This window comes from Neoarius graeffei, chromosome 21 (assembly GCF_027579695.1).
Source record: "Neoarius graeffei isolate fNeoGra1 chromosome 21, fNeoGra1.pri, whole genome shotgun sequence".
In the NCBI taxonomy this organism is placed as follows: domain Eukaryota; kingdom Metazoa; phylum Chordata; class Actinopteri; order Siluriformes; family Ariidae; genus Neoarius; species Neoarius graeffei.
The window spans coordinates 3,021,686-3,046,547 of NC_083589.1; the positions used below are offsets into that span (position 1 = coordinate 3,021,686).

Here is a 24,862-nt window from a genome sequence, read left to right on the forward strand (position 1 = left end):
TGTTATTAACGCCGTCGTTCAAACTAAAGTTTCCGAATCTGCCACGTTAATGAAATGGGTGGAGCAAATGGTTTAAATATAGCCTAGGCGGCTTCATTAAATGATAAACAACCCTATGCATTTACTGTTGTGTTCTAAGCTGCATAATATTGCATGTTCAGATAAGAAATGAAAGGAGACTTTCAGTGTGACCTTACCATGCCGTTCCTCGCACTGTCTCCCACTGTCAACCGCCTGCATGCGCTTTCTGCATGGAGGTTCACTGAATGCATGACATCACGGATTGATGCCCGCATTTACATAGAAAAACGTTATTTTATAAATCTATAATTTTATATATTATTGTCAAATTGTAGAGAATATTGATGTTGGAGCTAACTTATCTTTTACAAATATTAAAAAAAAAACAGTCCCTATGAAAAGGGCACTTTGGACAGCAAACAGAAAAGGGGCAGGGGCTAGAGCACCTGTAGCACCTGTTCATTGCACGTGGGTGGTATCAGGTGATTCATGGTCACATTTTCATAATGGCACCGTTATGGTCATTATTGTGAGACTAAAAATAATTCTGTAATTTACGAAAGCAGGTTTCTGCCCTTATCATCTTTACCTGTTAGCTATTGCTAATGCTAATCTCAAGGCCAAATTATCCACTGAAAAAATGCAGTCACTGGCTATGCTAAATTATCTACAGTCACCCACTCTATCAAAACATCCTAGATGCCACACAAGTCCCGTGTTGCAAGTGTAAAGTTGATAAAAGTCTTCTATTGCCAAAGGAAATATGTAAAGGCTGCCATCGGGTTTCCATAATGTTAACAAGACCTGAGAATCTTGGCTGTGTTACACGCTCTGATGTAAAATGCCAAATAGAAAAACCAAAGCTGTCTAATCCATTAACAGGCTGATATGTGACGATTAGTTCCAAAGCATTTTAATTCAAGATTAATGCTCATTAAGCAAATTGCATTCACACACCTCATGCCAGAATTTTTCATGGTGCAATTATTTGCTGTCCTTTTGTTTAATAGTAGCTGTCATTTTGAAAGATTACTTGCATCACAAACAATCAGCAATTCACTTTCCTTTATTTGGTGACAATATTTTTATGAATTGTTGTAATCAACCTTTAACCCAACCATGTTGGAAGTTCAAAATCATCCACACATATAAGTCCTGCCATTATCTGTGTCATCATCATCATGGACATTCATTCATTCCACTTCAGGAAGCATTTTATCCTGACCAGGGTCACAGTGGATTCAAAGCCAGCCTAGAAACACTGGATGTGAAGCAGGATTCGAACCTTCTTGATTGGATGTCAGTCCAGTCAGGGCACCATGCATACACATGTTCACACACTCATTCACCCAGAGAACTCTGGAGTCCCACATCCTTCTGACAGTCCAAAAAAGTTAAAGGAGGGATATGTACAAGGAAACTTGGCTCTTGAAAGGCTTTGATGGTCAACTGTGATAAAACACTGAAAATAAACAGCAAAAAAAAAAAAAAACACTCTGTGAATGTAGCCAATCTACTTGAATGCATGTTTTTGGAAGATGCAGGAAAACAACAAACTTGAAGGAAGTCCCTATGGGCACAAGGAGAATTTGCAAAACTCCATGCAGCCTTGGATTAACAGATGTTATTTGGATGGTGGACCATTCTCCAGCAGTGACACTGACTTGTAGTGGCTGTTATATCTGAGTGTATTAGGTGCAGCAGTGTTGCTGGGAAGTTTAAACCTGACTAGACAGACCTACTTTGTTGGTGAAACTCATAGTTCTGCAGCTGTGTTATTGGAGCTCATATTTGTCTGTGCATAATTTGTGTGAAGGCTGGCTTCCTCACAGTTTCAGGGTCTGATGGCAAACTGCACATAAAGGTGTGCAACAGTTCAACAGAAAAGCTGCAATCATTCATTTTATATCTCCAAATGGCACCGAACAAAATGGCCAGTGAGGGTTGCTGCAAGGTAGGTGTGCCAAATAAAAATACAATGCATTGTACATGCTTGTGCCCTTGCTAAATGTTTGTCTACATCCCATATTCTTCAGACTTTTAGAAGACTGCTTTGGCATGAGTGAACCCATCACTCCAGGCAAGGGAAATTCTCATATTTGTCTGATTTGTTCTTGAGGCTGTGTGATGATTTCCTCTTGTCTTTCTCATAAGGTAACAGTGACTGTGATTGGTGGTTGTCTCTCTCACTCTGCCTGTCTCTCTGTCTCTGTAGGGGACTGAGTGAGGGGACACACTTCGCTCAGTCTCTCTGGGTGAGTGGAGATGAACACACCATGTACAGCGAGGAGGGAGATGGAAATCTGTCTGAGTTTTATTCTTCTCTCATCCACACTCTGTCTTTCAGCTGGAGGTAGGAACACACTGATGATTCACACGAAAAAAATCACACACTTCTCACTTTAACAGGAGGGATGATTTTTAATCATGAAATCTGAGAAAGTTTCCTGGAGCTATCGTAACTTTATAAACAGTGAAACTTTCATTGTTATAGAATTTAAAAAGCTGTACATGAGCATAGACACATCATCCTTAGGGTTTCTTTTTTTCTGAGGTGTCAGTTATAAAATCAGCCCCAGATTAATGTTTAGAGTTTACACATGATTTATTGTGAGTGAAAATACCTTAACTCACACAAGGCTGTGTTCGTGTGTGTGTGTGTGTGTGTGTGTGTGTGTGTGTGTGTGTGTGTTTGTATGAGAGAGAGAGAGAGAGAGAGAGAGAGAGAACTTTGAACATTATAAACTTTGAATACAAACATTGATAAAAGATAAAGTTATTTGCACACTCCTCATGACCTATAGTTCCTTCATGAGAGGAAGGGGAGGGGGAAAGCAAGGGAGGGAGGGGTGTTATTCCAGTAAATGAATAAACTGAATGTTGCCCTCCTCCACCACACATATGACATTCTTGAGGCACCAGATATTCCTGAAAGCAGGAAGGTCTTTAATTTCTTTGTAATAATAAAAGTGAATTTGTACACATAACTTGACAAAAAAAATAGACTGTGCATATGTTGTTGCCTGAGTTCATTTCAATTTTATTCTTGTGACTCATGTATTTGGCCAATTTGGCTTGGCCAATGATGAAGTTAACACCTTGACATTTAAGCCTCTGCTTCCTGGAGTATCTGCACACTAGAATAGAAATGTCCATTGAAATGTTTTTGTGAAACATGTGAAATAGACTTTCCAGCAACATAAACAAAGGTTTCAGTTTTGTACAATTAATGATAGTGTGTAAAAGAACTTAATTTTCCTTTGTGCCCATGCAGTCAGTCTGTCTAAGCTGGTTAAGGATTATGCGTGAGTTCATGTATACTGTTTGTGAGTGCCATGGAAGTTTCTCCAAATGTTTGCAAGATCTTGTGAGTTTATAATTTCAATAAGTTTCCTTCATGAGAGCAGGTGGGGTTCCATGTGATTCCTGACTATGTTTGCATTTTTACATTTTACAGGCATTTAGCAGATGCTCTTATCCAGGGCGATGTACAACATACCCAGAGCAGTCTGGGGGGCAGTTGGAGGTTAGATGCCTTGCTCAAGGGCACTTTAGCCTATCCTGCTGGTGGAGGGAATTGACCCAGTGACCTTTTGGTCTCAAAGCAGCTTTTCTAACCATTAGGCCAAAATGACTATGTTCATTTCTGTACAATTAATCCTTTGGGGTCGAGAGCTTCGCCAGTGAAGCTTGGCAGGTGTAGAATAAGTAGGTCATGTATTTAGAGAAATATCTTTGTGAGTTTTTATCATACAAGCATGATAGACATATTGAAAAAAAGAAGGAATCCAAGGCACTCTTCATATCCAACTATATGTGACCCCTCACCGAATCCAGGGATGCATGTCAGCCGAAACAAATCCGAGATAATCGCAAAAGAAGCATTTTTTTTTCGAAATTTGTGATTTTCGTTTTTTTCCATCATGTACAATTTGAGATCTTGAAGAATACAATCAGTATTTCAGATAATAGATTGTTTTGTTGGAAAAGCATACATTTTTTGTTGCAAATTGTCTCATTTTTGTCAGGACTGTAGCCTGCTGGGGTGTGTGGGTAAATTACCATATGGGCCATTCACATGATGATTTAAGTCTTTTGGGGTTTTTTTTTCGCCAATCAGCTGTATGATACAAGCTGAGCTCATGGCTACTTAAGCTGCATACAGGCATGTAATTTCACTATGGAATGAGCAAGCTAAACAGAGTGCAGAGGAGCTGAAACACCACGAAGCAAACAGACGCACGGTAGTTACATCGGAGATCACCATTTCTAGCAAAAAAACCGCAACCTCGTTTTCCAGATTGAATGGAATACTTGAATGATCGGATGATACACGGACCGTTCTAGGACTACATTCCATTGGAGGCATTGATGTGTGCAAGGCGACGTTTCTCTTTCTGATGGGGTAAGTTTATTAATCTAAGGCTGTGTGGTTATTTTTGCATGTAACGGAGAGTGTTTTGGTTTGGTGAAGCCTAGGTCACAACCGGATGTACGATTTTTTGGCCGTGCGGTGTTTGGTGTTTCCCAAATCTCTGCATTTTTTTTTTTGTTCATGGAGAAAGACGTGCATTGGCCATAAGTTTGTCTTGCAACCTGAAAAAAACGTAAGCGCCCGTAGAGTTTGTTTGACATGACAAAGAACCTCTGCGGCCGGTCTGCGGCCAGTCTACGGCTTGAAAATCAGCACGTCACACGTGCACTCTCGTGCGTTTCACGCATGCCCTCCGTGCGTTTCTTGCATTTTTTGCATGTAGACCGGCCGTAGGAGCACGTACGGACGGCTGTGACCGAGGCTTTAAATGAAACTAGCATTGTGTTAGTTGTGATCATCGTGCTATCTTTCTTATGGTGTGAGTAATTTTTCAACCACAAAACGTTAAAGTATACTTTAGGACTTATTTTTGCACTTCATAATTGTTTTGGGCATACTTTGCATGGAAGGAAAATTGACGTGGTGATCTTTGTTTACATGAAAGTAGCATCGTGCTAGCTCGTAGGGGGTAGGGTTTTCCTTAATGTCATGCAGATGAGCACCATTATGTGCCCGCCCTGCACCCAGAGTAGCTGAGATGGAAAACTTTGAGGGCTATTTTCTCCCTTTTCTGTTTTAAGAGGTATACACTTTCAAAAGGCCACACATTCTTCAAATATTGTCAGATCGCCACATGGAAGGCATCACTGGAAAGCTTAGAAACTGTACTTTCTGAATCTGTCAATAACTCAAAATGCCCCGGGACCGACATGTGTTCCTGGATTCCGTTATCTGACACATATAAAAAGCCTTTATTTTACATGGCTATTTCATACAAAAAACATGAGCTGAGAAGCAACCCACGCATAGTGGCACAAACAGCCTTCTTCAGGGCATTCTGCTCCAACAAACACTTTCCTTATAAGAGGAAAACTAATTTTAATCACCTGAATGCAAACTGGTAATGAATTCACAGGTCTGCAGTTCAAGAAAAAGCCACTAGATGGCAATACCCCTTAGGCTTAGCCTGTTTATGTGGTTGTTTTTATATAGGCTGAACGAAGAGGTGACTTAAAGACAGAATCTCTGAACATAAGACCACCATTAGAAAGGCTAATTTTGATTATCCTATTGCCAAACATTTTTATAATGTGCATAATAGCAATCCAGATAGTTTCATGGTTGAAGGTCTGGAGACCATTAAGGAGAACATTAGGGGTGGTGATAGATTAAGGTTGTTATTACAGAGAGAAACTTTTTTATATATACAGTTTACAGGCTACAACATATCCAGGGCTCAATGAAGAAATAGATTTTAGTCTTTTTCTGTCATGGTCTATTGTCTGATTGTCTTTTTCTAAGTGTTTTCTTTTTCGTGCTCATACCCTTAACCTAAGGGGTATTGCCATCTAGTGGCTTTTTATTGAACTGCATACCTGTGAATTCATTACCAGTTTGCATTCAGGTGTTTAAAATTAGTTTTCCTCTTAAGAGGAAATTGTTTGTTGGAGCAGCATGCCCTGAAGAAGGCTGTTTGTGTTGCTATGTGTGGGTTGCTGCTCAGCTCATGTTTTTTTTTTTTTTTTGTATGAAATAGCCATGTAAAATAAAGGCTTTTCATATAGTTGGATATGAAGAGTGCCTTGGATTCCTTCTTTTTTCAAAGGTTTTTGCATTCCTTATACCAAGGAGCACCTTCAATTTTTTATTTTCTATTTCTTTTTTCATCAATTCCTGAGCACTTTGGATTTTTTCTCATTTTATGAAAACATATTGACAGAAACTTTATACTTTACACTTTCCTATGTGTCCACTGCCAAATATTATAGTTTTTTTTAATTACCTAAATTAGATGAAATATAAAACTTGTCACCTTATTCAGTCACACTGGAGTCGGAGTGCTGAGTGCGCACTTACACATTCATAAAAAGACTGTTCACATGGTAATGGCATGATAATCACTTTCACTCTTTTGGTTTCCATTGGTTTCTCTTTCATGGTGGGAATGCCCACTGTAAACGGGATAAAATCTATCAGCCATAGTTTAAGCTATTTGGAGGTAAAACTTGTTGTGAGATGGCAGATTTTATGTGCTTCAGATGATTCAGGACAACAACTGAATTCATGATTCAGGACAGCAATTACATTTCAGGACAATTAGTCAATTCATGAGTCAATTCATGATTCAGTTCATGATTCAGGACAGCAATTCAATTCAATCTTGAGAACTGCAACACTGATGAGTGCTGGCTTTTTTTTTTTACTTTGACTTGATCCAGCCGAGTCAGTGTAAATATTTTTTTCTATTTATTATGAGCAGATTGGCTGATATAAATGCACTGTAGTACATACACAGGAAAAATGACAGCATTTTTTCCAGAGTTAAAAGTATTTTCCTCAAAATAGTTAATTTTGCTCTATTTTGAGTTTAGAGAATAAAATTTGGAGTTGGAGTGGGAGCAAAATTACAGAATAATTGTATAACAGAGTAACAGAGTTGGTTGTGGTTCTGAACTGAGTAAAATAGTACAAGCGTTAATTTCAAGACACATACCAAAATAAAGTCAAATACCAAATAAATGAAGCTGTTTTTTTTTTTTTTTTTTTTTGTAAAAAGCAGTTTTAGGGTGTTTTCACACTTGGTCCCTTTCAGCCATCTAACTGAACTCAGATCGATGACTCAGCATTTTTTGCACATATGTGAACACTCCAACCGTACCCAGACCCCTTTAAAGCGAACCGAACTGAGACCACCTCAGGAGGTGGTCTCAGTACGGTTCGCTAAAAATCAACGGTACGGTTTGCCGAATCTGCGCATTGTGAACAAAAAGCGCACCGGGTTCACTTCGCCTTTTTCACTGTAGTTTAACCTTCTTCGTTTGCCGTAGTTGGTCATGTGACTGTAGCAGGGAAACTCAACTTCCTTTTGGAACTTACCACAGCCTCTTTACAGTTCTCTGAACTTACTGACTGATGAGTCAGCCACAATAATATAACTATATATATATATATATATATATATATATATATATATATATATATATATATATAAAATTTATTTTCCTTAATCCGCACTATTTTGATCAAAGAATACAGCAGGGCAAGCATGGCAGCAGACATTTTGATTCAAGAGAAAATTACCCAGAATTCCGTGCACTGGGGGTCTGAGGGCTCTAGAGGACCTGGTGTGAACAGAAAGAGGACTGAGGCCCCATCAAAGCTTAACTGGACCAGAAAGAGAACCCAGTCCTCTTTGTAATAAATTCACAGTGTGAACACAAAAAGAACTGAGTTCTTTTTCTCTTGGTCCACTTTTTGGTCCACTTAAAGAGGACTGAGTCTGGTTCCTTTAACCTCCTAAGGCCCAAGCTGTTTTTTTTTTTACATGCATTTTTTACTTCTCTTTGCTATTTGGGCTTATTAGAACCTGATTAGAATAAAAACTAAGCATCATCTTTTGATAAGATGTACTTTTAGAGAAAAAGTATGTCCACATATGTGGATTCTTGTTCCGAATTTCCATAAAGTGCTGTCCACGCATGTGACCGCTAAGCCCTAGGAGGTTAAAGGGGACCGGGTGTGAAAACACCCTTAGAACTGTGTTAGAATGTGTGAAAAAAGGACCTTACCCATTGTGATAAACCATTTTGATCACTTGACCTGATCTGATGGGATTAAGAGTTGGCAGTGGGAGAGGTTTTCACTCTTCTCATTGAATGGAATGGAATTTTTTACTCTTCTCATTGAATACCCCTCCCACTATCAACCCTTTATCCCAAAACAATAGGACATACATTTTTTTGATGGCCAGTTTTTAAGTACAATCATGACATACATACTACATGGATACTATTGTAGCTGAACGTGTGCTGAAGTCCATTGTGCACTGTCACTTTAGAGGGTTTTGACTCAGACTTTGATCTAGCAAATGTTCTTAATTGTTTTTATTCTCGGTTTGATGTTTTTGATTTTAGAAAAGAGATGCAGGAAGTGAGTCATAAACTTGAAGACAACCATCATTTTAATACTGAACACACAGATATTGTGAAGGTTTTCTCTTCCATAAAGACAAATAAGAGCCAGAGGGACCTGATAACATCTGTGGTGGACTGCTCAAATCATGTGCCAAACAACTGTGCCCAGTATTTTATTATATTTTTAGTAAATCCTTATGGACTCAGCATGTCCCACAATGTTGGAAGGATACTGTAGTTGTCCCTGTTCCCAAGATAAAATGTCCAAAAACCCTGAATGATTTTAGACCCATTGCATTGACATCCATTGTGATGAAAACTTTTGAAAAATTGGTGAGGTCTGAAATCATAAAGAAGACAGAGAATGACCTGGATCCCCTGCAGTTTGCTTATAGACCACTTTGAGGAGTTGAGGATGCGACAGTCACTTAATGAACCTGCTTGTTAAACTTCTTGAGGGAAAGGGAACACATGCAAGGCTTTTATTCATTGATTTTTCATCTGCTTTTAATACCATCCAACCCCACATTTTAACAGAGAGGCTTTTAGAACAATTTAAAGGTCAACTAAGTTAAAAAAAAATAACTTTCATAATATGTTTATTCTTACCTAAAAACACAAAACCCGACTTGGAAGTAAAGCAAGAAAGTTGTTCTTCTCAAAATCGTATATTTTTAGTGAAGTTACAAAATATCCCTTTCTGATTGGACAACAGGTGATGATGTATGTTTCAGAATACAATGCAGAAAGTACCTGAAGAAGTCCCTGCAGTTTTTGTGGAAATGATCAATAAGGATCGAAATAAAAGGGACACATTGTATTGTGCATTGTTTTCCATTGTGTCACGAAAGGTGTAGGCCTGTGTAGCAAATAAGATGTTATTTCAACGCCCTGATTTGTAGGTTGACTATTTTCATTCCGTGACACAGGTGCACATGCTCTGCCTGTGCGTCAATGCCGACTGCTGTCGAATCAGTGTGCTGCAAAGAGATCCCCGAAGTGGCTGCAAAAATACAAGCCTACAATGAGCAACAGAATGCACATCTAGAGTGCATCACGTCTCACCCAGGCTTTCAAACAGTCTGCCTGGATAGATGGGTACTGGAGACAGCACACTACGAGTATGTGCAGCAGTATGGTGGGCAGTGTTCGAACTATGCTGATATTTTTGGGGGGTCCCTTTTTTTCCCTTGGGGGGGGGTGCTTGCGCTTGTCTCAGAGCGCGGATCTCCAAACACATGAGAAGCCTATCTTACGCACATATCACGCGGACTCCACACCTCCACACACGCATCGCATCTGAAGTCATAACTCATCAGGGGAAATCGTGTCCGCATTGGCATGTTCAATAAACAACCTCGCGTCAACAATGATACCACACGCAAGGAAAAAAAAAAACAGTCAGGCTACTCAACACATCTGATCCACAGCAGCACCAAAGCATCACTGGAAATCATGTCAACAACCAATCTTCCACAACACTTCGGATATGCAAATGCTTCCTGTTACACACGATTGCTATGTCAATAAACATCATTTTGCCAATATTTTAGAGACCCCCCCCCAACATTTCCCAAATCATGTTTTCAAGGGATCTCATGTCTGTTTCAGGGGATCTCGGATCCCCCGAGTACCCCCGTAGTTCGAACGGTGATGGTGGGCATGCAAGGCAGGATCCATCTGAAAATGAGTGAGTTGTCCCCCTAGAATTCTGATTGGTAACAAAAGTGCCGAGATTTCATGTATTGCTGCAGCTAAAGTCATCACTACTGTAGTAAAATAATAATAATAAAACCACACACAAAGTAAATTCACAAAGTACATTTTTTTACAGGAAATTCAGACATACTGCATATCGGCAGCTGGCTAGATGGTGCTGGGAGTACCTAGGCCGTCATCTTCGCATTCCACTGCCATCCTGTGCAGTCACAAAGATCCGGGAGACATTCCCATCCACTGAATATACAGGTTTCCAGGATGTGGTGTAATGTGGCAAATAAAGACGTTTGAATGTATACTTGAATCAGATTTATTTGTTCTAATGCATTTGTTAACCCTATAACAAAAACAAACCAGAGGTCCAAAGACCTGGGAAAAGGATTCACACAGCAATCCTTCCCAATCCAGTGTGGATACATTAAAGGTCCATAATCAACACTAACACTTGCCTGAAATAACCTCATCAATGATAAAAAATAAATAAATAAATAAATAATAATAATAATGTATGGTGTTGGAGCGGCACGGTGGTGTAGTGGTTAGCGCTGTCGCCTCACAGCAAGAAGGTCCGGGTTCGAGCCCCATGGCCGGCGAGGGCCTTTCTGTGCGGAGTTTGCATGTTCTCCCTGTGTCCGCGTGGGTTTCCTCCAGGTTCTCCGGTTTCCCCCACAGTCCAAAGACATGCAGGTTAGGTTAACTGGTGACTCTAAATTGACCGTAGGTGTGAATGTGAGTGTGAATGGTTGTCTGTGTCTATGTGTCAGCCCTGTGATGACCTGGCGACTTGTCCAGGGTGTACCCCGCCTTTCGCCCGTAGTCAGCTGGGATAGGCTCCAGCTTGCCTGCGACCTTGTAGAAGGATAAAGCGGCTAGAGATAATGAGATGAGATGAGATGAGATGTATGGTGTTGAAACAGAACTGAAAAAGTTTTCAAAGACCCAAAAAGGCACAAGATCATACATGACACACATTTGCCCATCAAAAGTTTCCCTGATGTGTACATACAGCACAATATAATCATTTTTTTGAAAATCGGCTGTGATGGCATCGGATTATCTCCTCTTTGGGGGGGTACACATGGCCGCTGCTCAAAGGTGGTGGTGATGGCTGCCTCTCTGGTGGTGAAGTGTCAAAGTCTTGCTCCGATACATCAGCCATGAGTTCCTCAACATAGGCTACACACATAAAAAAAAACGTGTCAAACATTCAAAAGAAGATTACTGCTTTTAGTTTTGGTGGGCTGTCTGTTTTGTAACACTAGGTAAAGCATTTTAGAAATCAGTGCAAAGCCAATATGTGACAAATGTATGGGGGAAATCACAACCTACATAACGTGACATTTTCCACCTTTGACTTACAGTAGTTGCATGGTTCTTTGACTGGCTTAGCTGAAGCACTTCCTGGCTTGTACTTTGGTTTTCGAATACTATAGCGTAGGTCCCCTTTACTTGTCCTTGCCTGCTCTCTGTCACTGTTTGCATTGTAGTGTAGTGCTGCCAAATGAATCCTGAGATAGAAATGATAGGAAAGAAACATTGATTTTGTTGATGCTGTTAATATTGATACTGAATGTGATGTTATCTATTATCAGCATGAAAACAGCAACATTCTGAGTTATCAAGATTAGCGAGAGGTATGAACTTACCTGCTGAGGATGCCATGATATCTGTACGACTTCATTTTTGGCGCAAATTTTTTGATGGTCTCGTCTTTGGGGAAGCGATGAAAGCTTACCCCGTCTTTATATGTATTGCCACAACCTGCGATTATACACCGAGTAGGCATGGCTGGGGACTGTAGGCGAAAACTCTGGACTCAGTCTTTGTAAGTAACTAAATCAACTCAAATTACTTTCCGCACTTCAGTCCAGGTGCAACGACTATGCCACCGTGTTATTCTGAAACATACGTCACGAGGTCGCATGACCTATCTCATGCTCGTAAGTTTATTTTTCGAAGGGTGGAGCTTTGGGTCCTGAAAAACAGATGAAATACCGCTTTCCAGCAATTAGTGCACATTCACAAAATCACGCTCAGAAATGTAAGGTATCTCTCTGGATACATGAAAACACATTTGGATCACCGTGGAATTTTGTTTTTTTAACTTAGTTGACCTTTAATCTAAGTTTTAATCTTGTGGGCTGGATTTTAGATTTCTTAACAAACAGAACACAGAGAGTGAGAGTGAATGGCACTCTGTCTGATCAGGTCTGTTCCTCCACTGGCTCCCCACAAGGATGCATTCTGTCACCTCTCCTGTTCATCCAAAACTCTGTTTAATACAATAAATAAACTTATTCAGCCTCCTTCCTCAACCACTCCCAGTTTCCCTGCTCAGTGTCAGGATTTTTTGGATTTTTTCAAGGATAAAATTGACAGTATTTGCCAACACTTTCATTCTGAAATTCATTCTTCTGTTTCGCAAGTAGCTCTTTCTCATAAAGCTGACTGCTGTCTCTCTGTTTTCTCTCCTGTTGATTCTTCTAAAGTATCAGAAATCATGACTAAGTCCTCCTCCTCCTCCTCCTCATGTCTGTTGGACCCTGCACCCACTGCTCTTCTAAAATCCTGTGTATCTGCTATCCTACCCTTATATTGCTCATATGATTAATCAGTGTTTTGCTTTAGGCACTGTTCCCACCTCCCTCAAAATTGCTTTAGTTACACCAATACTAAAGAAACCTGGTCTAGATCCTCTTTCACTGTCTAATTAAAGACCCATTTCTAATCTCCCTTTCTTAGCTAAAGTAATGGAGCGAATTGTAGCCTCTCAGCTTCATACTTTCCTTGCTCATAATGATCTCTATGAACCCTTTCAGTCAGGCTTTCACAATATGCATAGCAATGAATCTGCTCTCTTAAGAGTTGTTAATGACCTCCTGCTTTCAATTGATGCTGGTCATCTCGATGTCCTTGTCCTCTTGGACCTCACAGCTGCCTTTGACACTGTACATCATGAGAGACTCATTTCCAGACTATCTTCATTTGGTATTACGGGCTTAGCTTTAGCCTGGTTTCAGTCATATCTAGCAAACAGGCAACGGTTCATCTCTATTGGTGTTCATAAATCATCCACTGTTACGATTGCTCAAGGTGTGCCTCAGGGTTCTGTCCTTGGTCCCCTTCTTTTTTATATTTTATGTTTCTCCTATAGGCCAGATTATTTGCAACCAGAGCCTTAACTTTCATTGTTATGCTGATGACATTCAAATCTACATCACTATCACCCCTTCCATAGCCTCTGTTCAGCTGCTAAGGACTTGCATCACTGACCTTAAGCAATGGCTGCATAAGAACTGCCTTAAACTTAATGCTAGCAAAACGGAGGTTCTATTAGTACAGTAGGTTCCAACAGACAGGTTCTGAACTTCTCCAATTTCACTATTGATGTTGATGGTGTGTCTATAAGTCCTTCCCAAGTTATAAAAAACCTTGGAGTTCTCTTTGACTCCACCCTTACGTTTGAACCCCATTTTAAACTCATTACTAACAATCCTTTCTTTCACCTCCACAATATTGCTCGTCTCTGCCCTCTTCTCTTTGAAACTGATGCCAAAATGTTGGTCAATACATTTATCTTTTCTCATCATGACTATTGCAATTCTCTCTTTTATGGTCTCCCTGCCACATTGCTCAATCGCCTGCAGTACATCCAAAACTCAGCAGCTCGAGTCCTCACGCTCACCAAGTGCACTGATCATATTACTCCTGTTTTACAGCAACTGCATTGGTTGCCAGTTATCTATTGGATTAAATACAAAATCTTGCTTTTAACCTATAAAGCTCATGGTCTCGCCCCTTCCTATCTCTGAGAGCTAATTCATTTGTACTGTCCTTCCCGCTCCCTCAGATCTTCTGTCTGTGGACTTCTGACTGTCCCATGTTTTAAACTGGCATCTATGGGTGGCAGATCATTCAGCGTTGCTGCTCCTAAACATTGGAACTCATTACTACAATCACTTCATGACTGTTCCACTCTCTTTTCCTTCAAAGCTAACTTGAAAACTTTTCTCTTTACCTCACACTACTCTTCCTAGTGTGGCCTTTTTTTGTGTGTGTAACTCCTGTGTAAAGCATCATTGGGTTTGTGAAAGGCACTATATAAATTTAAATTATTATTATTATTATTATTATTTTACACAAATGTGTCGTAGCAGCAGGGAGGGCAGATTCATTTTAAAGTATGCAGATGATGCCGTCATTGTCAGTCTGCTGAATGACAATGAAACCTGCCACGGTCCAGTCATTCAGGACTTTGTTCAGTGGTGTGATGAATCCTTTCTGCAGATGAACAAATTAAAAACCAAAGACATGTGAATTGATTTTAGGAAACTCCCCCAGGCACAGGAACTCACTTTTATAAAGGGTCAGACAGTAGAATGTGTTGAAACATATAAGTGTCTTGGCACAGTCATTGATAGTAAACTGACTTTTGAGGCAAACTGTGAAGCTGGATATACAAAGGGGAACCAGTGTCTGTTTTGCCTCAGGAAACTGTCGTCATTTCACATTGACAAAACACTACTGGCCCTGTTTTACTGTGCTTTTATTGAATCGGTTTTATCTTTCTGCTTGGTGGCTTGGTTTGGTAATCTGTCGTCTAAAAATAAGAGGTGCCTGAACCAAATAGTGATGTGGTCCAGTAAGCTGAAGGGAGAGATGCAGTTAAATCGAGAATCACTGTACTCCAAACAGGTACAGAGGATATCTGGATCAATTTTAAAGGACACTTCTTACCCAGGGCGGCACAGTGGTGTAGTGGTTAGCGCTGTCGCCTCACAGCAAGAAGGTCTGGGTTCAAGCCCCGTGGCCAGTGAGGGCCTTTCTGTGCGGAGTTGGCATGTTCTCCCTGTACCCCCATGGGTTTCCTCTGGGTTTGGTGAACTGGTGACTCTAAATTGACTGAGTGTGATTGGTTGTCTGTGTCGATGTGTCAGCCCTGTGATGACCTGGCGACTTGTCCAGGGTGTACCCTGCCTTTCACCCGTAGTCAGCTGGGATAGGCTCCAGCTTGCCTGTGACCCTGTAGAACAGGATAAAACGGCTAGAGATAATGAGATCTCATCCACTATGTTGTGAGTTCCAGCCTCTCCTGTCAGGATGTAGATATAAAGTACCACAATGTAAAACCAAGCGTTATAAAAACAGTTATGTTCCTACTGCCATAAGCCTTTTTTAATAAGTCTTAGCTTCATGTGGGGTTTTATGTGTTGATTTTTTTTATGCTTTTATGTTTTAATGTTGTGTTTTATGTCACATTTTTTAATGTTGTGTTTACCACGCTGTGTTTTATGTGTTTTATGTTAGATGTTTTAAGTGTTGTTTGGCATGTGTGGAAGAGAACGCTGACTCACTTCACTGCAAAACAAGTTTACCTTTGGGTATAAATAAAGTTACTTGAACTTGAATACAAAAAAGTCGTATGACTTTGAAAATACTGCTGAAATTTGTTGAAATTGAGAACAAAATCAGAGCATGTCAAAATCATTAGAGTGCCAGAAAATACCCTCAGACCCCAGAGGGTTAAAATGGCCTCCAAACACGAATATGTCCTCAGGTTGGCAGTTTTTGAGAGTATCGTTTAAGGTTTGTAAAAACACCATTCTAGCTAAAGGTGTTGTGGGGTAATAAACACATAACTGTAAAACAGGTATTTCTCATATTGGGCTCTGACTTGAAGCAGTTTAATTTTAATGACATCAACCTTGTATGAGTATGTTGCAGAGTTATGTGAGAAAAGAATTGCGACACCACCGTTAATTGTGGTATGGTGACTTAAACTAATTAGGCCATTAAACTCCTTGGCCCAGTCAGCACTGTTATCAGCATCAGTGTGAGTTTCTTGAGCAAATATGATGTCAATTTTCTTTAGCTTAATGGTTTCAAAAAATATTGCCCTCTTAGATTGCTCCCTTAGAACTTTTACATTTAAAATTGCAATATGTATAGTTCCCAGAAAAAAAGAGAAAATTAAAAGTAAGTGAATGTACCATTCCATCAAAAGGTATGTTTGTGTTATTCTTGACTGCTATTGTCATTGTTCTCTAATAGAGCATTTAATCATTTATCTTTTTTAAGTGGGATACCTCTGGATCTGTAAATCCCCTTTCAGCCATAAAAGATCTTGTCTTCACAATGAACTTATCGACATCTGAAAAGAAGTCATCTGTTTGCACATTTCTGGCATGTCTTGTTTGCATCAAAAAGTTTTTAATATCATGAATACGATATGAAAGGCTCAGGAAACCGGTCTGCTGGAGACTACAAGTAATAATACAGTCCAAGGATTCATTCTTGCTGTCAAACTCTGCTGAATGAACCACAGTAGTGTCTGTTCTCTTTACCTGAGCAAATGTTCGAGTCTTTTTCCTAATTTTATGTTAAACTTTCAAAAAGTTTTAGTCCACCATCAGGAGATTACTATCTTCTTCCACATTATCCATACTTGTTACCTTGTTATCCATAAATGTCTCCGATTGCATGTCTTGTATCATGTTTATCTCCTGCTGTGGGCCCAGTGCAGCTGTGATCTGGTGTAACTGTGGGTGTATTAATGTTCATGAAAGGTCCAGCGTCATCCCTTAGTGCCTGAATGTCATTGGTTGTTTTGGGGTTTTTTTGTGTTGTGCTATCTGAATTTCCTTGGATGTTGTGTTAGTGTTAGCATTCATGTTGTTTTCACGAGCATCTTCAACATTGTGATTGTGTATCTCAGGAAACGCTCTTACCAAGTAATCAGTTTGACCACAATCAAAACATTTCATCAGATTTATGGTGACATAAATAATGTAGTTGAACTCTTCTGTTTTTACATTGAGTGTTTTGTTTTTTACATCTTCTTGAGAGAGACAGAGTCCTCAATAAAAACAAAGCGCTCTCTCTCTTTCTCTCTCAGGCAGTGTGAGGTTGGTGAATGGTGGAAGTCGCTGTGCTGGGAGAGTGGAGGTTCTTCAGGATGGTCAGTGGGGAACAGTGTGTGGTGATGACTGGGATCTGGACGATGCTGCAGTGGTGTGTGGAGAGCTGGGCTGTGGCGAGCCTGTAAATGCACCACAATACAGTCACTTTGGACCGGGATCAGGACCAATCTGGCTGGTTGGTGTGCAGTGTAGAGGATCAGAGTTGACACTGAAGAACTGTAGATCATATGGGAGGGGGGATTACTGCGGTCACGGTCAGGATGCTGGAGTCACCTGTTCAGGTAAACTGCTGCATTTTGGAAAAAAAATTGCAAATAGTAAAATTATTGTTATAATTGATTCAACTAATTTAAATTATACAAATAATTTATCTCAATTTTTTTTTATTTTATTTAATTGGAAAAGTTTTGCAACTCTATTGTAATGATTTATTGATATTCTGACTGAAAATGTGTACAATATTTACACACTGAAATCAAACCCAGGTCAGGGTTCGAGACTCTCTGCTGGTCCTCACCGGTGCTCTGGGAGAGTGGAGGTGCTTCATGGAGGTTCCTGGTCCACAGTGTGTGATGCTGACTTTGACCAGCAGGATGCAGAGGTTGTGTGCAGAGAGCTGGGCTGTGGGATTCCTGTGGAGGTGCTGGGATCAGCTGCTTTTGGCCGAGGGGAGGGTCAGGTGTGGACAGAGGAGCTTCAGTGTAGAGGAACCGAATCTGAGATTTACTTCTGTCCAACATCATCTTCACTCAAACACTCAACCTGCTCCCATGACAACGATGTGGGATTAAAATGTTCTGGTTAAGTATCATGATTTAACTTCTGTTTAAATAGAGACCACAAACCTGTCGATCAAACTTTAAGCTGCCTTTGTTAATTTTCCTCTTTCACCGAGCTCTCGGCTGTTTGTTCAGGTCACACAGGGGCGCGGCTGGTGAACGGACTGGACTCCTGTTCCGGTCGAGTGGAGCTCCAGTACCTCAGTGAGTGGGGCACAGTTTGTGCTGTAAGCTGGGATAGGAGAGCTGCAGATGTTCTCTGTGCACAGCTGGATTGTGGGAGTGCTGTGGCTGTGGTGGAGGTCGACTGGTTTGGGGAGGGGCGTGGCCACATCTGGGCTGATGTGTTTGATTGTCAGGGGAATGAGACACACCTCTCACAATGTGGCGTCTCATCATGGAATCGAGCTGCATGCTCTCATCAACACGATGCTGGAGTCATCTGTAATGGTGAGATATTAACGTCACGTACACCACATTAGTGAATAAAGTCAGTGTTCATTAGAATATTTAAACCATGTTCTTCTGCTTCAGGATCATCCGTGGCATTTCATGAGGGGCGAGTGCGGTTGTCTGGAGGGAGCGAGTGTCAGGGGGAGGTGGAGATTTATTTCAGGCAGGACTGGAGGAGAGTTCTCCTGGACTCGTGGAGTCTGTCTGAGGCGTCTGTGGTCTGCAGACAGCTGGGCTGTGGCTCCGTGCTGAACTACCGCTCCTCTCCATCCACCACTGAACACAAACACATGTGTGTAACGGGTTTCAGCTGCTCTGGGACTGAGGCTCATCTGGGGAACTGCAGCAGAGCACAAAATGTCAGCTGCAGCTCCAGGGAACAGCTGTACATCACCTGCTCAGGTAAGCAGCACAACACCGACCAATGAGCAGCGATTAACAACAGGAATAAATTTTTTATCATTCTAAAGTGTTCCATTAAATATACAGAATAATCACATAGTCTACAAAGGGATATTAGTTTTATGTACTTTATTAAATTAAATAAATCTTTGACTCAGACCCCAGGTCCATCAGGCTGGTTGGTTCTGGTGGAGACTGTGCAGGAAGGCTGGAGGTTTTCCACAGCGGCTCGTGGGGGACAGTGTGTGACGACTCGTGGGATATTGAGGATGCGCAGGTGGTGTGCAGACAGCTGCAGTGTGGAGAGGCCCTCAGTACCCACATACCAGCCTGGTTTGGTCCTGGAACTGGGTCCATATGGCTGAATGAGGTGGAGTGTGAGGGGAACGAGACGTCCCTGTGGAACTGCAGATTTCAGCGGTGTGAAGAGGGTGAATGTGGACACCAGGAGGACGTAGGAGTCGTGTGCTCAGGTACAGTGTGATGACTGAAATTCAACCTGTTATGTACTGTACTGTGCAAAAGTCTTAGGCACATGCAAAGAAATGCTATAGAGCAAAGATACCTTCAAAAATAATGAAATTTAATATTTCTATATTTAAAAAATATCATAAAGATCAGTAAGGATGGAAAAAGCCAATGTTTGGTGTGATGACCCTTTGCTTAAAAGCATAAAAATAAAATAAATAATTAAAAAAAACAGCAGTCTCAGGTACACTTAGTGCAGTTTTCTAAGGAACTGACCTGTAAGTTTTACTGAACATCTTACAGAATCAGCCGCAGTTCTTCTGGTGACTTTGACTGTTGCACTTCCTTCTTATTTTTGCAGCAAAACCCAGTAGCATTTCATGACTTTTTTTTTCTGAAAATTGGTCTGTTCTGTAATATGCTGCTTTCTTTATTGAAATACAAACTTTTTTTTTCTGTAACATTGAATTTTGTGCTTGATAACTAATGTTTGGAAATCTAAAGTGTTTTGTACGGGTTCCATCATGTAGAAGTCATAAAATAAAAATGTACAGCAAAGTTTGTCCTAAAAACAATAGGGTGTCTCAGATTTTGCACAGTACTGTCTGCACATGTTTGTTTCAAACCTGAGGTCCAACGTTCCTGAAATTCAACATGAGAGTAAGGAGCTGTTTATAAATGTCATCCATGTTGAATATCTTTTTACAGAAAGATAATATTACACATCTTTAACTGACTCAATAAAACAGGATTTTTACAAATGAAGTCGAAGTCGTTCTTCTTCCAGCAGAGTTTAAAGAGATCCGACTCACGGAGGGCTGTGAGGGGAATCTGGAAGTGTTCTACAATGGAACCTGGGGTAATGTGTGTCACAATCAGATGGAGCAGGAGTTAGAAACAGCAGACATGGTGTGTCGAGAGCTGAACTGTGGAAGGCGTGAGCGTTTTGACTCAGGCAGAGCGAGAGTAAAATCTGCTCCGAACTGGCTGGATCATCTGAAGTGTAGGAAACACGACTCTAATCTGTGGCAGTGTCCATCTTCACCCTGGGGACAGAACCGCTGTGATAATGGTGATGAGGTGGTTCATATTACCTGTACAGGTGGGTGGATTCAGACTTTTCTGCTTCTGTCCGTTGCCATAAACTGCAGTGTTTCATTGTGAATAGTGTATAACTAATGTTGCTGAAATATAAAGTGTATTTGGTAAAAAATCCTGTGAAAAGTCTGAGGAAAGTCTGCTCTGAGAGATAAACCTGCATGTGAAACCTTTTCATTAATGCATGGATTTTATTCCTGCAGATGATGGAAAGTCTCTCCATCCACAAGAAAAGTGCTCTTCATTTCCCTCTCAGAAACATTGCTCAAGTAAGGATGGATAAGGAAAAGCTTTTTGTACTGTTCTTCATTTGCATTTGTTCGTGACAGAAGATATTTCCTCATGTGTTTATAAAATCATTTTCTGAGGACTTGAATGGATTTCCTCATAGAACCATCCTGAGGGCATCAGTCTTCCTCACACTTCATGAAAATTCAACCAACAGAGATCAAATCAGGAAACAGAACCCAAAGCTGATCTTACTGCTTTACATGATTTCATTCAGCAGCAATTCATTCCTTTATTTATGAATAACACATCAAAGTAAACACCTGGATATGGAGTTGGTATGAGATTCTTTTTCAGAAGACCTCAGAAAGTGTTTTTGGTAAACGAGCCCATGTTGAGTGTAATATAAGGTTGTATTATCATTGTGTTGTAGTGAGCTGTGTGACTGGAGCTGTTCTTCAGCGTGGGTGTGTTTCCTCATGTGTGATGTGTGTGATGTAGAGCGCTGGTCTCTCAGGCTGAGGGGAGATAAGGGAAGCTGCTCTGGGAGGTTGGAGGTGTATCATAACGCTACGTGGGGCTCCGTTTGTGATGATCAGTGGAACATCAGGAACGCTCAGGTGGTGTGCAGACAGCTGGACTGTGGGTCGGCGCTGAGAGCTGAGAGGAATGTTCCTGGTCCTGGTGAAGGGACGATCTGGCTGAACAGAGTGAAGTGTCGAGGGGATGAGATTCACCTGTGGGACTGTCATCATTCCCTCAAGAACCACACTGACTGCTCTCATGCTGGAGTCACCTGTGCAGGTCAGAGGGGTGCACTAACTTTTCAGCTTTCTGTCTCCACTCATTACACTTTTCTCTCAGTGTTAAGACTTGATGACTTTTATTTAAAGCCTTCAATGTGAGAGCTCACACCCAAAACAGTAATACACTCATCAGTATGTCATAAACCTTATTTCATGAGATTTTATTTTTATTGGTTGATGGAAATGCTTTTTGTTTCTTTCTGTAAATACAGACATATCCACTGTGTCCACTACAATACCCATCACTACCACCACTACATCAGGTCTGTATATTTGTTCCAATACAATAGTTGGCAGTGTTCAGCATTTTTCTAAATATTTATGATTACAGTGTTGTACTGAGATCAGGTCAGAGGGGTACACTAACTTTTCAGCTTTCTGTCTCCACTCATTACATTTTTCTCGAGGGTTAAGACTTGATAACTTTTATTTAAAATCTTAGATTTTAGCTTGAAAGCTTCGACCCAAAATAGTTATATACCAATCAGCATCTCTAAGAGGAGGCGTAAGTCTCAGCCTGAGACAGTCTATAAGGTGCTGATTGCAAAGTACTGATTGCAATCAAAGTGCTGATTTTCAAGGTGCTGATTTTCATTGCAAAGTCATCTGAAAGTTTAATTTTTAATTTTTTTTGCATATCATTTAACTTTGTCTCAGAAGAACAATATCATCTGGACAAGATGTGATCATTTTGGTGTGCTTAGGGTCACTTTTCTCATTTTTGGGACCAAATATCCTACCTCTTGAGGTAAACAGTATGGTGCTATGGAAATAGCAGAACGCAAGGACCTTTAACTCATTAGCATAACTATGGAACTGCATCACACCAAGGTGGCAACACGCAGAAAACATCATGACAATTAAAAATTTAGACTATACCAGCAGATTGCATTACATTCAAAAGCTTAAACATGCAGGTATCACAGAGCCATATAATTTCCCACAAATATATTTATTTTTATGCCCAATGCATGCTCTCTCTCTCTCTCTCTCTCTCTCTCTCTCTCTCTCTCTCATATCTGTCTGTCAGTCTGTGTGTGCGTGTGCATGTGCTTCAGATGGTTTAAATGCAGAGGAGGAATTTTGGTGTACTTGAGTGCACTTGTGACAAAAATAAAGGCTTCTTCTTCTTCTTCTTCTTCTTCTCCTTCTTCTTTTTCTTAATTTACCCACAAATGTGTTTATTTCACTTGAAAATTGTACAGCAAACCAGATACCAGATTTGGGACACTATGAGATCCTAAATTATTTAGTATTTAGGATTTCTAAATACACCAGATATGCTAAAGACTTAAAAAAGTACAGATGCCTCCCAATATTTCAAGGCAGGTTTTGTGCTGAAATGCTATGGGAAATTCCCAATTAAAAAAAAAAACTTATTATGACAAAGGTAATCTCAAATGTGGACTTCTAATCGTAATAAACAAGACATGGCATAGATCTAACATATAGTATGGTGTTCAGGCTCGTCTACATCATCAGTACATCACAAACATGCTGCTACTTTCTGCTAGTAATAAAAATATATCATGTCCAAAGCCCACATCCAAATATACAATTGAGGTCAGAAGTTTACATACAGTGACATGAATGTTATGGCACTATTTGGGCTTTCAGTAATTTCTCTGAACTGTTCTTTTTCTGTGGCAGAATGATTGTACAGCATATATCTTTAATTAAAAAAAGCACTCGAATTTGGTGCACAAGTTTTAATTTTCTTTGGGTTTTCTGAAATCAACACAGGGTCAAAAATGTACATACGCTCACTTAGATTATTATTTCAGAGGTGCTGAAACTTCCAAAATGTCTCTTATCTTGCCAAGGCCGAGGTCTCTCAGGAAGTTAATACATTGTACAAATCATAGTGTGGTTATTCTTTTTTTTTCTTTTTTTTTACTGATTTGGTGTTCAACTTTCACAGTTATGATAAAGCAGTGACTCTTTGTAATTGTCATCTTTGTAACCTCACTTGGTAGGCGGGTGGCGTGTTGTGCCATATACATTGTGTGCAGCGAGCACAGAACAGACAGGGATTTGTTAGGATTCACCTCCAAAACTAAGTTGCTCGTAAAGCTGCAAACTTTAATTGTTCTAAAAGTACCAGTTAGGACCATGAACACCCATTATCTTTTGTGCAGCGACATTAAGTAGACGTGTGTGTGGGGGGGCATGCAATTACCATTATTTATTTTTTTAATACAATCACAATATCTCTGCAATCATATTTTTTTTTCAAAATTCCAAAACTTATGATCTTATTTTGTCCCTTTACAGAGAGCTGATTTTAAGGTGAATTGAACCTGCCTGAAATGTTCAGGTAAACTCCCTCCAATAATCACAGAATTGGCGCAAAGGAAAAGGCCATTGCAAGATTAATTTACAATTCATCACTCTGTGATAAACTTCCCTGTGTATTTATGAATCTTGTTGCCTTTTTGCTCACTGAAACATATCTGACATTATATTGCATCTAAAAACATGATTTAAATATCAAATGAATGGACACACCATCCTGTTATCTCTCTCAACTAACTCGTTGTTTTTTCTGTATTTATAGGCTCTGAAAGAGATTCTCTCACAACATGAGCAAAATGTGCTCTGTTCAGTTAATACTGTATCTTCAGGTACTATTAACACATCATATCCATCTTCTGTCAAATACTGTCAAGAAAATAAACTGTCTGAGCAACAGCTCTCTTCTCCTTTTGGTATTTCATCCAAGTGTGCTCTAGCCAAAACAGCTGGAGCATCTGTGTCTACTGTTGTACAAATAGCAGCTCCTCCTTCTTCAAATACTGCATCAGGCACAAACAGAAACAGCCTTTCCATCCTCTCCTTCAACAACAGCATCGGAATTTTAGTAAAATAATAATAATAACGGTGATTGTGTGCTGACCCCCCGCCACCACACACACATCTCTATTTAACATTGTAGCACAAAATAGAAAGGGTCTACATGGTCTTAATTGGTACTGTTAGAACCAGAAAAGGTTGTAGTTTTATGAGCAACCTAGTTTTGCTGGTGAACCTGAAGAGCCGCTGCATGCTGGCTGCGCCCAATGCATATGGCATAATGCGTGAAAGTGCCTAATTACTGCCATTATTTAGCCTTGTATAAAACTTCAGGGTTTGCTATCAGTTAAAAGGATAAAAGACTAAACACAGCTTATAAATTCAAGCAACAGGCTAAACACAAGCTCGACACTTACTGTGCAGTGAGCTCTTTGGGATGGCGCTTTTGACATCTGTTTCCAGATCGTAGGAACTGCGTACCAGACATTGCTCAAATCCTTCTATGTGAATCTGCCTCACAAATTTATCTTTTGTAAAACGTATAGAGAAGACACCAAACCATCCTGTCAGCTTGAAGTTACCTCTCTTTGTCCGTACAAATCGAACCCATTCATTCCGTAAGTGCCCTGTCGACCTTGGGCTATATGGATCGAAATTCCACTTTTTTATCGGCAACATTTGAACAGCCTTGAATGACACACCTCTTAGGAGACATAATTTGGTTTTA

General features: G+C 40.2%; 1 protein-coding gene across 1 annotated transcript in view; it reads left to right on the forward strand.

Annotated features, from left to right (window-relative positions):
* Window positions 1–24,862, forward strand: part of LOC132869651 (deleted in malignant brain tumors 1 protein-like) — a 44,794-nt gene that overhangs the window by 16,082 nt on the left and 3,850 nt on the right. Inside the window, exons 10-18 of the mRNA XM_060902943.1 lie at window positions 17,084–17,389; window positions 17,594–17,908; window positions 18,023–18,337; window positions 18,422–18,747; window positions 18,891–19,215; window positions 20,001–20,344; window positions 20,544–20,577; window positions 21,038–21,340; window positions 21,555–21,605. Of these exons, the coding sequence (XP_060758926.1) occupies window positions 17,084–17,389; window positions 17,594–17,908; window positions 18,023–18,337; window positions 18,422–18,747; window positions 18,891–19,215; window positions 20,001–20,344; window positions 20,544–20,577; window positions 21,038–21,340; window positions 21,555–21,605 (2,319 nt within the window). The remainder of the gene's footprint in view (window positions 1–17,083; window positions 17,390–17,593; window positions 17,909–18,022; window positions 18,338–18,421; window positions 18,748–18,890; window positions 19,216–20,000; window positions 20,345–20,543; window positions 20,578–21,037; window positions 21,341–21,554; window positions 21,606–24,862) is intronic.